The sequence below is a fragment of the Manis pentadactyla genome, chromosome 16 (genome assembly GCF_030020395.1).
Source record: "Manis pentadactyla isolate mManPen7 chromosome 16, mManPen7.hap1, whole genome shotgun sequence".
Taxonomy (NCBI): Eukaryota; Metazoa; Chordata; class Mammalia; order Pholidota; family Manidae; genus Manis; species Manis pentadactyla.
Genome location: NC_080034.1, coordinates 29,579,987 through 29,596,541, shown reverse-complemented (window position 1 = coordinate 29,596,541; position 16,555 = coordinate 29,579,987). Strand labels below are relative to the sequence as shown.

The window sequence follows — 16,555 nt, the reverse complement described above, 5'->3', positions numbered from 1 at the left end:
TTTGGGTGGCTCCATATACTGCCATGGCAGAAGGCAGAGAGGGGGTCAGGGTAGATCCTTTGAGGAGAAGGGACAGAAAACACAAAGCACAAAGGTGGGGATGGGGAATGAACAGTAGCCCCACTCCCTGCCTTCTGGTACTGCCCCACATTCTCCTCCCTACCCTCAGGCCCTCTTCCCATCCTTCCCAGCTAGTGGCAGGGGGTAAAGTGAAGGGGAGTCTGTGCATCAGCCACTCCAAAAGTCAGCAGCAGTGGGAGAAGGCCCCTGCATCTGGGTTAGATGAAACCGAGTACTCTGTTATCCAGCATTCCCTTTCCGAGGTTCCACTGCGCAACCCTGAGCACAGCTCCCACTCAGTGACCAGACCCTGAAGTATTCTAAGATCCAAAAGTGCCTTGTGACTTATCAAAGATGATGGCACTAGCTTCAGACTCATTTTAGCATTAAATACGTATTTCTGTTTCCCAAGCCTTTGGAGGTAAGGAATCCTGTTAAGCATTCTAAAGGTAGCTGAATTTTCAAACACACACACACACACATACTCCAGAACTGATACCTGTGGGAGAGGGTGTGTCCTTTAAAGTAAGCTCATGATTCAAAATATTTTGTTCTTTGGGAACATCCTTCTGCACCCCACCATGGTGGAGGAGTGTCTTGTAAGCCATAAAGCTCTGAGCTAGCAGGAGGTGATCTTGGTATTATCTTTTGAGGGTGGCTTTCACTTTTGGAAACAGCTAAGGCCATTTGAAGCCACATGTGTTGGATCAAGTTCACGTGAAGCTCTTCAGCATCCTGCACGGATTGGAGCTGAGTTGCCTGTCTCTAGTTCCCAGGCCAGGTAGGGAAGGTGTGAGCCTGCAGTGTAGTCAGGCTCTTTCTCCTGCAGGGTTTGTCAAAGTGGAAACCAGAATGTTCCAAGACATGATACCCTGCCTGGAAAAAGTGCATGGCTTTCCCAAGGTCAGCTTTGAAAGGCGGCAGCACTCTTTGTTGTACTTTGAAAATGATGTTTTTGTACTTTGTAGGCACACGCTGCACATAGAGGTGGCTTCTAGTTATTTATTTTTTCTTTTATTTAACAGTCACTGGCACACAGTGCTCATTATGTGCTAGGCAGTGATCTAAGCACTTTATAACATTAACTCATTTAATCCTCATGATAGCTATGAGGTAGATCCCACTATTATGTGCATTTAGTGGAGTAACCAGATTATTTAATTTACAACTACATATAAAAACCCCTGCCAATGCCAAATAATTGAGGTCTTGTTTGATAGAAGTTTTAGAGTATTTTAGTCTGTGTATTGTTCTATTTACTGTCCTTTCTGGTTGGCTCTCCTCATTCTATCTAAAAAAAGAAGGGAATTTTCTATGAGCCAGATTCTCCTTCCTTTTCCATTCCCATGTTGGTGTGGGATGGTGTTCCAATGGGGGGGTCACTCCAGAGTGAAATGGTAGGTTCTGTCTCTCCAGGGACCCAGCTTCTCAATCCCACATGGCCCCAAAGCATCTCATAGCAGCTCTGGAGATTAGTGGGTGAAGTAAGAGTTATGGTGAAAAAATAGCTGCTCAAAACCCTGACCTCAGTTGTATTGATGGGGTCCTGGGAGTTGGGCTCACAGATGGGGCAAGTAGTGGCATTGATGAGTTGGGCCAGGGAATTTGAGCTAGGTGTTACCAACTCATACATCAACAGGAGCCGAGCAGTGTCAGGAAGTGGGCAGGTTTGGGGCAGAAGGCCCCCTCCCCCATCATCCTCAGCTCAGCCAGTTGTTGCCACTGTCTTCCAATTTTTATGTGAAATCTCCCGATTTTTAATTATTGGCACTTAATTTTTAAAAACAACTTTTAAAAAAAATCACCATGTGAGCAAAACAAAATCGGTTTCTGGCAGAACTTGAACTCAGTTTGCAACCTCTGTGAGCCTGAGGCCTCCCCATCGCTCTTTCTGTTCAAGGCTGCAGTGCTGAAAGGGCAGCAGTGTTCTTCCCTGGGAACTCAAACCAGGTGGGCTTCTTAGAAGAGGCAGCTCACAGCCAGTGGAGATGTGTGGTGAGTGCTGTGTGTACATGTTGGTGACCATACGGTATGTGTGACTGAATGTGTGTGTGGGCCAGTGGACTTGTTTGTGGTGAGTGGGGTCCTCCTCATAAGACCAGTGTTTTCTCTGTGGGACAGGACTCTAGGACAGCGTAAAATGCTTTAGTAGTCCTCAGAAATGAACAAATACCCCCACGCACTGAAGACAGCTTAGGTCACAGCAATAACCATTCAACACCCATCCCAACCACTAGCACCCTGAACCTTGCAATCTCCTTTTGGATTTCCAGTCTTGGGAAAAAAAAGCATAGCCCTATCCAGCATGAGGGGGAATGATGGTACTTCTGAGCCATGCTGGCACATGAACCCTTGCTTCCCAGGCTAGGTTGGGGTGGGCATGCCCTTCCAATCCCAGGAAAAGCCAGGGGTCCTCTCACTGGGTTGGGTCCCAGGACCCTTTACTATTTCTCTCCTCTGCTCTGCCTAGGTCCCTTTTTCTGGGGTGGGTGGTGCTGTCTGGCCAGGCAGTAGTTAGTGAAGCCTGGGCCGCTGGGGTGGGCAGAAGAAGCTGTTGGGATGTGTCTGTGTTGGGTGACCAGGGGAGGGGACCATGCTTAGGGAGGGTGTGAGGCCCCTGGCTGGGGGATCACAGGGAATGCTGTATACTATGCTGTCCTTGGGCTGATTTATTGCCTGCGGATGGAAGCATAGACCTCTAGGGCCTGAATACCACCCCACCCTACCCCAAACTTCACTGAGATTCCACCCCCATGGGCATCCTTGGTACCAAGGAGTGTGGCAAATCACTCTCCTGAAGTTGGGGGACATGCCTCCAAAGTTTGCATTATTCTCATTAGGAACAGAGGAGCCCCTGGGACTGTTGGGGTCAACCTCTGAAATTTTTAAAGCATCCTTCTCCCTAAGGGAGAGGCTCCCAGCCTGCCACATCCCTCAAATACCCCAAATCGTTCTCCACACCACCCCAGTGGGCTTCCCAGCTCAGGAAGCCCCTGAGCCTAAGCGTGGCCCCTCCTTCTCCAAGTAGAGTTAAGAACAGTGGAGGAGGAGGGGTAATGAAACCCAAAGGACTATGGGAACCTTCCTAGACCTCTCCTTCCACTTGGTTCTGCCGTCAGTCCCACCATGCACCCTCCCTTCTACCTGTACTGGCTGTAGGGGTGAGGGGGCTGGGGTTCATCCTGCCACGATTAGCCGCGCGCGCGCGCACACACACTTCGTAGCTGCGCGCACACTTCATCCACTCTCCGGACAGTAAACTAGCAGCTCCCAGCTCAGGGGAGCGCAGGGATCACGTTTCCGGCCACCTCGCACAAGTTTAAAACTGTAACGGGACCCCCAACCACTACTTTCCACTCCATCCCGCCCCCGGGCCCCGCCCCCAAACCCCTGCCCCAGCGGCCGTCGCACCACGAATGTACCTTCCGTCTTTTTAACTAGCTGCTATGCGGCGTGAGCAGGGTATCCCCTGGCCTCCGAGGGCCCCGCCCCACGCGTCCCCTGAGCTTCCCGCCCGGGCGCCCCGCCTCCGTGCGCGGCCGGAGGGACTTCAGCCCCGGCGCCCTGCCCCCGCGCCGAGCTGCCCGCTACCGAAGGACTGCCCTGGGTCAGCACTACCCGCCGCCCCGCCTCCGCGCCAACTTTGTTTGCTTTCCCCCTCCGGCAGCTCGCGGCCACTGGGACCCTGGCCCCGGAGGGCCGCGGACTGCTGTAGGGACACTCCCTCAGTGCTTCCAGGACGGGGGTGCAGGCGAGGGGCTGGGAGGGGAAGCTGGCCAAATCTCCAGGCTCGAAGAGCCCCCGTCGCCCCACCCCTGATTCCTGTTACCTCACCGCCCACAGGGCTGCCACCCCGCGCCCCCCCAAAATTGGCCTTGCACTTGGATGCCAAAGAGCCCAGAGTGAGGGGGAGCCAAGCTTTGAGTCTAAGTCTCTCAGAGCCACCAACACCCCTTTTTTGCCCACACCCCATCGTTGGTATCTTATGCTCTACCCCACTCCACTACTGAGAGCCCTGGGGGTCCCCAAGCCTGCCCCCTCTTCCAGGTTTTCTTCCTCCCCACTCCCGAAAATAAAACTCAGGGACCAACATCTGCTTCCTTTGCACTTGCTCCGTCGACCCCTACCCCCGACCTCGGAGGGGCTTCTGTGGGGGGAGGAAGCAGGGTTCAGGGCCTTTGTGGCTGACAGTATTGGCTTTCCCCTGACCCCTGAGCGATGAGGCTTGTGGGACTGGGGAAGGTCAGCCCCGGGGCCCATCTGAGCTCCTTTACTCTGAGGATCCCCCTCTCAGCGGGAGACCCTTCCAAACCATGGAGTTGAGGAGAGCAAGGGATGGGAAGGGGTTGGTGAGAGGACCCTCCGGGAGGTCCCGAATCCCAGCCGGTTTATTCCTGAGCCTCCCCCGTCTTGTCACTCCCCCACCCCGTTTTGTACTGCAATAATACTGTATTATAAGCTTGCACTATTCCCCGACCCCGGCCAGCATAAACATGCACGAAAAAGTCAAAACCACACACACTAAGATGGGACGCTTTGTTTTCCCTCCCTTTCTCTCCGGGGGTGCGTCCTCAGTGTACAGAGCAGGTTGGGAAGCCCCGGCCCGGGTGGAAAAGCATGCACTGAGTACCCGCCCCTAGACTGTGAGTACTGTACAAATCCAACACTTGAATCCGACACGGACACGCGCGACGCCGCCACGGGGGGGGGGACACGGACACGCACCCACGCGCACAAGGCCGCACGCCGGCGGGAATGGGGAGGCGCCCTGCCGTCGTGCGTCGCTGTGCGAGGGATCTTGTGCCTTTTTAAGTCCCTTTATGTTTATGCAGACAATCCGGAGAGCTTGTGTACTACCAAATCCTGATTAAAGACGCCTTCCAGGAACCTGCGCCTCGCCTGCTTTCTTTCACCCTCCTCTTTCTTAACCCATCATTGGAGGCAGTGGACGTCTAGTTGGGCAGGGGCCTGGGGCTAGTCTTCTGCTGGCTCAGGGATGGGGTGAGGAACAAATTCCAGATCAACGGATAGAGCCTACCTGTACTCCCACCCCCCACCCCCCCACCCCACCCCCGCAGCTAAGACCTAGGCAGGTGGAGAGATAGAGGGTCAGGGGGTGGGGGGAGGAGGCAGGAGGCTTCAGCCGCCTTGAACTTGAACAAACCTCATCCTGTTGGCAGTCACCTTTCACCAGGAGGAAGGGCTTGGGGTGGACTCTGATCTCCAGGGCCCTACTCCAAATTGCCAATTTGTGGAGGGGGATGGGAGTAGGGGTGTGAGCCCACCCATCGGTTAGTTCTCTGTGGCTCAGACTATTGAAGCCAATTTTATGGTGGGGATGGGAAGCCAGGATGCCACGAGCGCAGGCTTCCCTGGCCAATCCTCTGTGATGGGCCTGAGGTAGCCCTGGTCTGGGGGAAGAATGGTCTGTTGAGGGAGTGTGAATTGTGCGGAGCCTGGGACTGGGGTGCAAGGATAGAATGTGGGTTGAGGAAGGACCACCTCAGTGAGGGCTGGGACGCGAAGAGGACTGAAGAGACTTCTGAGGTTCCCTCTGTCTCCTTCTCTCTGTCCCCCATCCACTTCTGCAAGCCTTCTCCACTAGGCCAAAGGAGGAAGACACTTTTCTCTTTGGGGCCTAGAGCAAGTTTGGGGGCACAAGGGCAAACTATAGCTCCACTTCTTGAGGATCAACATTTAGAATGCCCCTAGGCTGTCAGCTCCCTTGTCTGGGGCAGGAGGGATGGGTTGGGGACACTGAGGCCTGGGGTCGAGTGTGTGAGGATCTGTGGCCTAGGGGAGGCAGTCACCCTCCCAGGTTATCTTGTCCTTTCCACCCAGATGGCCATCCCAGGTCACTGTGCCTGGGGATGGTAGCACTCCTGCACAGGGGTGAAGGAGCAGAGGGGGGGCTCGTGACCTGGTAGATGTTTGAGAGTGGAGACCTAGACGGACAGGTGACAGATCTGGGAAAGGCTGTGGTGGGTGGAGGAGCCACTTACCTAGTCAACTTCTCATCTCCAGTTTTCAGGCTCAGCAATCATGGCAATGGGGGAGTTCCCCTGGGGAGGAGGGGAGATGGGAGGTGAGCACAGGTGGCTACTGAGGTAAGAGGAAGGGGGTCACTGTGAGAGGCATAAGGGGTGGGGAGATGAGATGCATAAAGGCATGAGAGGGTGGGGACCCCCTGCCCAGTGGGGTGGGGTGTCAGGGCTCACCCTCCTGCTTTTGTTGCTTGGCAGTCCGCTTCTTTGACCTTGGGACTGTGGGCTGATGTGTGGTGTGCAGTGTCTAGCTTGGCCTGCGTTCAGGCAGAAAAGCTGCTCTGTGGACTATGTGAGGATGGGGGAATGTGAATTAACCTGCCCCTGGTGTCTCTGTCAGAGAAGTCGAGGTTGAGGAGAGCCATTTTGCTGGTGGCGGGGGAAGATCAGTCTTGGCTATCTACCCCTCTCACTTTCCTGCTCATTTACGTCACGAGGGACTTGGGCTGGGCTCTGAAGCTGGTGAAGCTGGGCTCAGTGGAGGCAAGCAGAGGGCTGGGACTTTCATTCTCTCTGAATGGCTCAACTCCAGTGGCTTGCGTCCCCTACCCCCACAGTTCTCTCCCACCACATCCACCTTTTGCCATACTCCCATCAGAATCACCAGGGAGCTTAAAACAGATTTCTGGGCCTCACGTCTTTCCTATTGAATCTGGGAGGTAGGACTCAGGGCTCTTTGTTTTTAAAAATCACCCAGAGGCTCTGCCAAGCCAGTCTGGAGAACCAAAATAAGCAAAATGGAATCAAAGGGTTGCTGCCCTGGGAAGGGGGCAGGAAGATGTGAGCATCCCCAGGCCCCAACTTCCCCTCATTGGCAGTCGGCGCTGTTGCTTCTCTCTGAGCTGGAATGGAAGGGTGTCACTGCTGTCCCCCTCCCACGGTGTCCTCAGGCTAGAGGGCCAAGCACACAGCAGCTGTCTGGTGATCGCGGGCTGAGTGAATGAGCACAGGACTGGTGGACAACTGGATGATACTTATTGGGCTCAGGCATCCAGGAAAAAAGGGAGAGGGTGAAGACGGACTTCCAATCATTGAGGAATGGAGGAATCTGAGCCCAGGCCTGGCCCTCTCCAGCGCAGAGCCAGAGTGGGGGCAGGGGTGTGTGTGGAGGGACTTGAAAACAGAAAGCCCAGCATGCCCAGGCCAACATGGGCTTGGCAGTGATCCTTAGGACAAAGCTGTTCCCACTCAGAGGTTCATAGCCCTTCTTGCTAAAGGCCAGAGGGTCCCCAGTTTCCCCTCATGGGAGGGTGGGGGGCCAGTGAGGCAATGGAAGGAGTTCTGCATTTAGGCCAATCTGGTTGATGTGCTCTGTGACTAGGGCATGTCAGTGGCTCTCTCCAGGCTTCCATTTTCCAGTCTGATACTATCACCAATGTCTGACCTTTAGTTTTCATTCCTCTTCCCTTCCATGTAATAGAAGAGGAAGGCTTTGCAATGGAAGGAGAGAGGGGTCCAGCTCTGATCATCGAACCTGAGCACTGTGAGCAGAGGCTCCATCCTGTGGATGGGGCTTAGAGGTATCCACAGCTTGGTCCGAGGAACAGGCGGTTCTGCCATGGATGCCTGAAAGTGTTAGCAGTGGGACGGGAAAATGGGAGTTTCTGCTGGATGGGATGTGTCTGGTACTAGGTGGTTGAGTTATGAGCCAGAACGGAGGCAGACATGCTCTGAGCTGTGTGTCTGCCTGTCCCAGGCTCTGAGGGCCAGCAACCTCCCTGTGTTCCCCACTCACCCAGGAGCTGCCAGAACCCCCGCCTCTGTGTAGTCATGTTCTCCAGCCTTACCGTAACTAATCATGGCAAAGGGCCCTAGCACAAGGCCTGGCGCAGAACCAGCACTTAATGTTTGTTCAGTGAATGAGTGCATAAATGAAGAGTGAATGTGGTGTAGAAAAAGAAAACAATTGCTGGGGACTTCCAGACTGGATGTGAAGGGGACAAAGCTCTAAAAAAGTTCCCTGCCTAGCTCAAACAGGGTGTGCTGGGGTCCCGTCCAGGGACTGATGCTACCCTTCTTGCCTCACTGCCATCCACTCCCATCAAGTCCTCATGGATGGTCTAATTATGAAGAAGATTATAGCAGTTGGGGCGGAAGAAGTCACAGCCTTGGGCAGATCCCGGGCCTTGGGGATTCTTGCCTTCCCCTCCACCAGCCTTTGGGCTAGAGACCTTAGCTAGAAGAGCCCCTCTTTTTCCCACCCCCCTGTCCCCCATAGGTGTGGCATCTGGGAGCCTGGGGTTGGGAGGAAGGCAGTGACCTCCAAACCAGAGTACGCAGGACAGGGGGTAGAGAGTGGGGGTGCGAGGGAGCTAACATTTACAGAGCTAGCCCTAGGCCAAACTCATTGCTTACATGACCTTATTTATAACCACAGCCTTTGTAAAGTGTGTATTATCCCCATTTCGTTTCCTAATATAGAAACTGCATATTCCATGAGAACAAGGACCATATGCATCTTGTTCAACACTGAATTTACAGATTCTAAGCCTCTACCATGGTAGCCAAGACAACAGATATCCAAGGACTTTTTCTTGGAATAAATAAAAAGCCCTCAAAGGGCTCAGTGTTTATCAGGAGAGAGAACCATATAAACATCTGAGTGTGGAATGGAGGGTGGAAGGTTCTGTATGGGAAGGGTGTGGGAAAGTAGAAAGGAGAGTGGTGAAGTCTGCTTGGCAGGTGGACAGGAAGGCTTTTGGAAGAGGAGCTGTTTGAGCTGGGTCCTGGAGGAAGAACAGGAATTTGTCACATGAAGGGGGGCAGGGGCAGTGAGAGGAACCCCTGGCAGAGGAAGCTGCCTAGGGAAAGACCCAGCAGTGTGGATGAATGAGGCATTTGGGAGCGGCTGGGCGTCAGCAAGGCTGGAGCGAATGGCAGGCATCAGAGGGTGCTGCTAGAAGTGAGGCTGGAGCAGAAGGTAGGAGGCTGACCATGGGCAGGAGTGGGGTTGTTATGTGCCAAACCAAGGACTGGAACTGTTTTCTGAGGACTGTGGTGGCCATTGTAAGTTTCTTCAGGTTTGAAGCAGAGAGAGATAGGATCAAATTTAAGTTCAGGAAGATCACTTGAGAGGCTGTGGGAAGGTTAGATGGGCAGTGTGGGATGGAGAAAACAGGTTTGTGGCTGCAGAACCACTAGACAGACAGGACAGGGCTATGCTCATGGGGCTGGGGCAGCAGACATGGATGTTTAAGAGCAATAGTTGGCAGGACACCCTGAGAGTCTGGATGGTACCTGAAGGTGTTGATGTCGGGATGTCTCCAGGGCTTCTGGTCTGGATGGGCTGTGTGTAGGAAGACAGAGGCTTGGTGTATTCAAAAAGGCTAACCAAGTGCTGATATCATCATTATCATCCCACTTGGAACAAAGCCATGTCAGCCCTATGAGGCCCGGTGCATTGTGGGTGACTGCGATGTGTCTGGATTGATGAAGGTGGAGCTGGAGAAAGCACAGTACCTGAAGTCTGATAAGGTGGTCAGGTCTTTCCGTCTGGAAGGAACAAGGTTAATGAGAGTTGTATCAGGAGTCTAGAAAGCCAAGAACAACCCATAACATTGCCAAAGATTCTGTATAAAGCTTCAAAGGGGAAAACTTAATTGAGCAAAAAGAACTGTCAGGCTGGCTGCGAATTCCTGGAAGCTCAAAAAACATCTGTACAGGGTTGGAAAATACCTGGCTGACAGGCCAGAAAGGAGCAGGAGGGAAGGGGGCTGGAGTGCCAGTGCACTTTGCAGGGTGGAGGACAACCCAGACTTTGCCCTTGTCTGTTAGAACCTCGTAGGTTCTAGTGGCCCTGGTGACCAGCTCCCTGGCTGCAGAAGAACTGAGTCCTGTGAGGAGGCAGTGAGGGCTGACCCAGGCACTTGCTGCCTCTCTCTGGGCCTGGTTTACTCATCTGTAAAAGAGAGGGTTGGTCTACCTGGTGGTTATGATGCCTTGTAGTTGTCATTTTCCTCTCCTCATTGAACTAGACTTGGCTTTGGGTTTGGGGATGCACGTGGAAAGGAGAGGAGCTGGAGAAGTAGGAGATTGGGAGACAGAAAAGCCACCGGGACCAGGGCCTGGGACCTCAGGGGGCCTGGAGCATGGACACAATCATTCATCAGAGATTTACTGAGCACTTACTAGGTGCCAGGGACCATTGTAGATCCTGGGGATATAGCAATGAACAAAACAGACCCAGCGTCTGCCCTTATGGAGTCATAATCTGGTGGACCACCTGGGCATGTGGGCGCCCTAGCTTGGGGGGCAGTCCAGGTCTTCTTGGGCCCAGGAGGCTGGGTGGCCTCAGCGGACCCTGTGTGTGCCCCTTGCAGGTATTCTCCGTGGCATCCCCGTTTGAGATGAATGGTCTCCCACGAGCTGTGCCTCTCAGCCTGCCCTACCAGGACTTCAAGAAAGACCTCTCCGATTACCGCGAACGGGCTCGGTTGCTCAACAGGGTCCGGAGGGTGGGCTTCTCGCACATGCTGCTCACCACCCCCCAGGCCCCGCTGCCTTCTGTTCAGCCTCAAGCTAATGGGAAGGAGGAAGAGGAGGAGGAGGAGGAGGAAGAGGAGGAAGAAGAGGAGGAGGAAGAGGAGGAGGAGGAAGAAGAGGAGGAGGAGGGCGAGGAGGAGGAAGAAGAGGAAGAAGAGGAGGAGGAGGAAGAGGAGGAGGAGGAGGAGGCGGTAGTCCTGGGGGAGGTGCTGGGGCCACGCAGTGGCTCTAGCAGTGAAGGGAGTGAGAGAAGCACTGACCGCAGCCAAGAGGGCGCCCCATCCACACTGCTGGCTGACGATCAAAAGGAGTCCAGGGGTCGGGCCTCCATGGCTGACGGGGACCTGGAACCTGAGGAGGGCTCCAAAACGCTGGTGCTCGTCTCCCCTGGTGACATGAAGAAGTCGCCCGTCACTGCCGACCTGGCCCCCGACCCCGACCTGGGCACTCTGGCTGTACTCACCCCTCAGCATGAACGGCCCCAGCCCATGGGCAGCCAGCTGGACGTGTCTGAGCCAGGCACTTTGTCCTCTGTCCTTAAGTCTGAGCCCAAGCCCCTTGGGCCCGGGATAGGGCCAGGGGCCGGGGCAGTGGCCACGGGGGCCGGGGGCGTGGCAGTCACCTCCTCACCCTTTACCAAAGTCGAGAGGACCTTTGTGCACATCGCAGAGAAAACTCACCTCAATGTCATGTCTTCCAGTGGACAAGCCTCGAGGCCTGAGGATCTGGGCACTGGGGGTGAGCTGGGCCTGGAGGTGCCCTCTGATGGGAGGGCTGTGGAGGCGGGGAACTCTGTGCCCCTGGAGAATGGCATCACCCCATCAGGGCTGGAGAGCTGTGCCCTGTCCGGTCCCCCTGGGGGTGCCCCCTTGGAGGTGGTCACACACCCACTGCCCGGTGGCCCAGCCCTTGCCAACAGGCCAGCCCCACTGGAGTCAGGCCCAGAGAAACTGGCCACCGTCTCCCCCAGCCGCCATGCCACACCAGGCCCGTGCCCCAGGAGCCGTATCCCTGTCTTGCTGTCTGAGGAGGACACAGGCTCAGAGCCCTCAGGCTCGCTGTCGGCCAAAGAGCGGTGGGGCAAGAGGGCCCGACCGCAGCAGGACCTGGCACGGCTGGTAATGGAGAAGAGGCAGGGCCGCCTGCTGTTGCGGCTGGCCTCTGGGGCCTCATCCTCCTCCAGCGAGGAGCAGCGCCGTGCCTCTGAGACGCTCTCAGGTACGGGCTCCGAGGAGGACACACCCGCCTCTGAGCCCGCAGCGCCCAGGAAGGCTGGGCGGGCAGCTGCCACCCGGAGCCGGATTCCCCGCCCCATCAGCATCCGCATGCCCACACCTGCCTTGGCCCAGCAGCCTCCTGGCAGACCCCATGGCGCGGCTCCAGCATCTGACACAGCCATCACCAGCAGGTGAGAACTGCTGCCGATGCCTGGTGGGCAGAGGGTGACTGACCGCAGGCCTCCCCCAGCAGGGACTTCCCCAGAGCCAAGGTCAGGGGCTATTGAAGATTCAGGAAGGACCCCCAGGTACACTTCCTGTCCACCACCTCCCCAACTAAATCTCTTTTCTGACTCAGGTCCCAGCCCTGTCCCTGGGCTCACGGGAGTGGCTACAGTGAGCATATCTGGAGGGGTGCCAGGGAGTCCAAGCTTGGGAAAGGTTGAGGGGGGCTACTGGGGTCCACACACAGCCTCTGTGTGCCATGGGACATTTGAAGCCAAAGGATAAAGCCTGGAATAATTCTGAGAAAACATTATTCATATTAATATAAACATGGGTATATTACACAGTATAAAATCGATGAGAATTTTCAAGATGAAACAGAGTGGTCAAAGAAAGCCCGCAGTAAGCTCTTTTGCTGCAGCCTGGGAGCGTGTGGCCCCCAGAGGTCCTGCCTTGGGAGAATGCAGCACTAGGCCTCAACTGACCCATCTGAGCCACGGTCTCAGTCTCATCCAGCTCTGAGGATGCAGGATGCTAAGGCTCGGTGCCCAGGTGATTCTGAAAATGTCTCTCCTCTCTTTGGCCTCTTCTTTTCTCTTGCCTTCCGCCCTCCGTCTCGCCCGCAGGCTCCAGCTGCAGAAGCCCCCAGGGTCGGCCCCTGCTGCTGACCATCGCTCCAAACAGTCCGCGGGCCCAGGGCGAGCCCAAGCAGGCCCCAGGCCCCCTGCCCCGCGCAGTGCGGGCCTCCCTGCGACCCCCAGGAGCCAGTCCCTGTCCCGCAAAGAGAGCCCCTCCCCCTCTCACCAGGCCCGGGCGGGGGGCCCCTCACCGCGGGGCGCCCCGCAGTCCCGGGCCCAGCCAGACGGCACCCCCACCCCAGGGGGCCCCAAGAAAGGACCCAGAGGGAAACTCCAGACTCAGCGCGCAGCAACCAAAGGCCGGGCGGGGGTCGCGGAGGGCCGGGCCGGGGCCAGATAATGACTTGCGCGGCTCTCTGCGGCCCCCAACCCTTACCCCGGCCCCCGACCCGCAGCCGGCCACACTGGAACAGCTCCCAGCACAGCCTTACGCGCCTGACGCGCGCCACCCGCGGCCCCAGCTTCCCGCCTGCACCCGCGAGGACGCGCGCCAGCACACGCCGCGCCGCCCGCAGGCCTGGCCAATGGCGGGCGCCGCGCCGCGGGGGGGGGAGCGCCCGCCTCCCCTCTGTCCCCTCAGCCCCTCCTCCTCCTCTCCCGCCGACCCTCGGGGGCAGGCTCAACCTCTATCCCGGGGAAGGCTCAGCCCCTTTTCACCAAGGATGAGGAAGCCACCAGTGGGGACGCCCTGCGCACCCACCAGGCCTCTGCTGCTCTCTATGCCTCCCCAGGGACCTCTGCTTACACGTCCTGAGGCTCCTTTCCCTCCCCCTAACCCTCTTCCAGCCAAAGCTCCCTTTTCAGAAAGGCAGCGTCAAATTCCAGAAGTGGAGGCTCCAGCCTCCCTCTAGAGGCCAAGCCCAGGGTCTCCTGGGAGCAGTGGTAGGCCAAAGGCCTCTTCTCAGCTGCAGTCTGGGGTTGGGGAGGTGGGGCCTAGTGGTGGTTGGTCTACTCAGGTGTGAGCGGGCAGGTGTGACCTGCTCCGAAGTCAGCTCCATCTTGATCACCCCTGTGGAAGGTAGAGGGCAGGTGATGGGAAGGATGCAAAGACCCCCCACTCTTATTGTGGGCTGGGGCCTCAGTGGGAACCATAGAGTGTTTGTGGGCTGCCTTTCTGGGCAGGTGTTTCCCAGTGGGAAGTTGGAGGGGGCTTTAGAAAAGAACTTCCCCCCCATCCCTTGGCCCTGTGTTCTAGTGCTCAGGACCTCTCACCATCAGGAATCCCTTCCTGCCATCTAACCTCAATCCTGTCTGCAGTTTCAACCAACTTCCCTATGTCGTGAGTTCAGTGGAGGTGGAAAATGGCTGGTTATCATCTCTGCACTGGCTCTTTGGAGATTCAGGGACTCAGTTCTGGCTGGGTCACTCTTTCTATCCTTTTGGCTTTGGGGAGTGGGCTGGATCAGACCATCATCTCCCCCAGTGAGCAGAGACAGCAGAAACAGGCCGACAGACAGCTGGCCCCTGGACTCAAAGCAAGGCAGAAAGGCCCTTCTAATCTCCAGACTGTATGCTTGTGTGATGGGTCTGTCCAAGTTCCCTCCTCCCCCAGCTCACCCTTCAGCCTGTCCCTTCTTGTCCTAACCCCAAACCATGTGGCTGAGCTGTCCCTGCAGAAGGTGAGGGCTGTGCTGCTCTGTGAGTGGATATGGGTCTGGCTGTTGCATAGCTCATCCCACCTCATCATGAGCCTCAGCTGCCTACATCTGGGTCAAGCAGTCCATTGGCTGCAGAAGGGACAGCCAACCCGGCCTATCTGGGACAGAGCCCCTGTATCCCTCCTCTGCCCTCAGCACCCACAGCCTCTGTCCCCTGGCTTGGCCCCTCTGTTCTTCCCTGGGCTAGAGAGAGCAAGGGAAGGCCACCAAAGGAAGAGGAAGAAAGGGCCCAGTGTGCCCCAGTGGTCTGGCAACATTCAGCCACCAATGCGAGAAAGCTGGCCCTGGGAGCAGCCTGGTGATGCCAGCTGAAGCCTTTCATGGAGAGTCAGCAGCATGGGCAGCTGCTTCCCAAGGTGGTGGCTTCTCTGCAGACCAGCCCAGGGGAGGACTCCAGGGTGGACAAGCCTTTGAAGTCCAACCATGCTGATGCAGAGGCTCCCAGAACACTCAGGAAACCTCTCCAGACAGAGCTCTCTTTGTCAACCCAAGACCCTTGTAAGGCCTCTACCACCCTTTGGGTCCAGCAGAGGGGGTGGAGGAGGGGCCACTCCCTCCCACCTAGAGCTTCTCTGAATGACAATCAGCTCGTGCCAGCTGGGGACCAGGGCATGACCTCTGGTGCCCAGGTCCTGGGCCTGCTCCTTGCCACCAACCAAACTGTGAATGTAGGGCCCCCAGCCTTGCCCCTTACCCAGGACCAACAACTCCCTGGTTCAGTGTTGGGAGGAAAAAGGGATGGCCTGAGAGAGCCCCAGGCTCATCCCACCCTCCAGCTTCTAGGGCAGAGATGCAAAACCCTGTCTGCCCTGGGGATTCCAGACCTCCCTAGGGCTCCCAGCTGACCTCAGGCCTCTGCATCACTGAATGTCACCAAGGCATGGGGAGGAGGGGTAGGGGTGAGTGCCAGAGGGAGCTAGGGGAGTGACTGCTCCTCTCCCCAGGAAGGATCCAGGGCAGAGGAAACCACACCTCCCAGTGGCCCCCTCCCACCCCCACCCCCAGCTTCAGCTTCTTCCTCTCCACCCAGTCTTTCCAGTCCTGAGTCCCTTCTCTGCAAGAGAGTGTCACACCATAACCTCACCCCTCCAGTACTTCCCCATCAGGCCAGCCTGTGTCACTGGCTCAGGTGTTGGTCTGCTCACTCCAGAACACGCCTTCCCACCCCAGCTGCACTGTGCACAAAGGGGCTGCAGGAGAGAGGCCATGCCCCAGGCACGTGGGCTTCCCCCATTCCCAGCTCCTTGAAGAGGCCTGGCTTGCTCAGTCTTCTCAGCTCCAGGGACTAGCCCTGGTGGGTATGAGGTGGGGGGGGAGGAAGTTGCCCCCCACCCCCGAAGCCCCTGAAGAATGTTTACATGCCAATCAGAATGTAATGTCCTCCCCATGCCTTCCCAGTCACTGCATGGCCTCTACCCACCCTGCATCTGTCCATTGCCTCCCCAACACCCTAGAAGCCACTGTCATCATCAGATCGGGTCTCGGAAGGGAAGTAGCCATCACACCATTAAAAAGCCTGTGGACCTTTCTTTTTGTTGGCCTGGACTCTTCTTCCTTTGGGGAGAGGGCAAAGCCCAGGCCCTGGGGCTGGGGGTGGGCAGGAAAGAAGAGCACAGGTTGGGAAGTGGGGAAGGCACCGTTGTGGAGGCAGATCATCTCTACAGAGAGGAAATGGACATTCAAGAGAGATACAGGTAACTTGCTCAGGATCATACCCATGGAAGGGAAATGCCCTGCTGTCTCTGATAGCAAAGTTTTTACTCCCTCAGCTCCTCTGGCTGCCTCTCCCAAGGGTCAGACACTCTAACTCTAGCTTTGTGCAGGGAGGGAGGGAGCAAGAATTTTCACTGCCATATAAAGGACCACAGTTCACAGACAAGAAGTAACAGTGGTCATTATTCTAGCGAAATTTATGAAAACCACAAATGAATGTAGCCTATGACCCAGAATCTCTACTTCTAGAAATATTATCCAATGGACAGACTAGTAAACTTACAAAATTTTGTGTGTCCAAAGTTATCTACTACAGCATTTCTGTATAGCTCCACAAAGCCTCATCTGCAATTCTGACACCCAAAAAGTTCTGAGAACTGGAAGTTTTTTCATTAAATTGGCACAAACTCATTTGGTACCAAAACCTGACATTTATAATCTTTTAAAATTCCACTTGGTACACATGTTTGCAGTGGAAATATTAATGTGTTTGATTATGGGGTACTGCCTTAGATCCT

At 56.0% G+C, this 16,555-nt stretch overlaps 1 protein-coding gene and 1 long non-coding RNA gene across 2 annotated transcripts in view; one reads left to right on the top strand and one right to left on the bottom strand.

Annotated features, from left to right (window-relative positions):
* Nucleotides 1-15,654, top strand: part of TTBK1 (tau tubulin kinase 1) — a 40,547-nt gene extending 24,893 nt beyond the window's left edge. Inside the window, exons 14-15 of the mRNA XM_036916797.2 lie at nucleotides 10,424-11,994; nucleotides 12,655-15,654. Of these exons, the coding sequence (XP_036772692.2) occupies nucleotides 10,424-11,994; nucleotides 12,655-13,006 (1,923 nt within the window). The 3' untranslated portion in view covers nucleotides 13,007-15,654. The remainder of the gene's footprint in view (nucleotides 1-10,423; nucleotides 11,995-12,654) is intronic.
* LOC130681285 (uncharacterized) lies at nucleotides 9,418-11,405 on the bottom strand. The gene is made up of 3 exons (XR_008994328.1): nucleotides 11,267-11,405; nucleotides 10,847-10,973; nucleotides 9,418-9,596 (listed from the first exon to the last, which is right to left on the bottom strand). It is a non-coding gene; the product is annotated as an uncharacterized LOC130681285 (long non-coding RNA).
* Nucleotides 15,655-16,555: the final 901 nt, after the last annotated feature.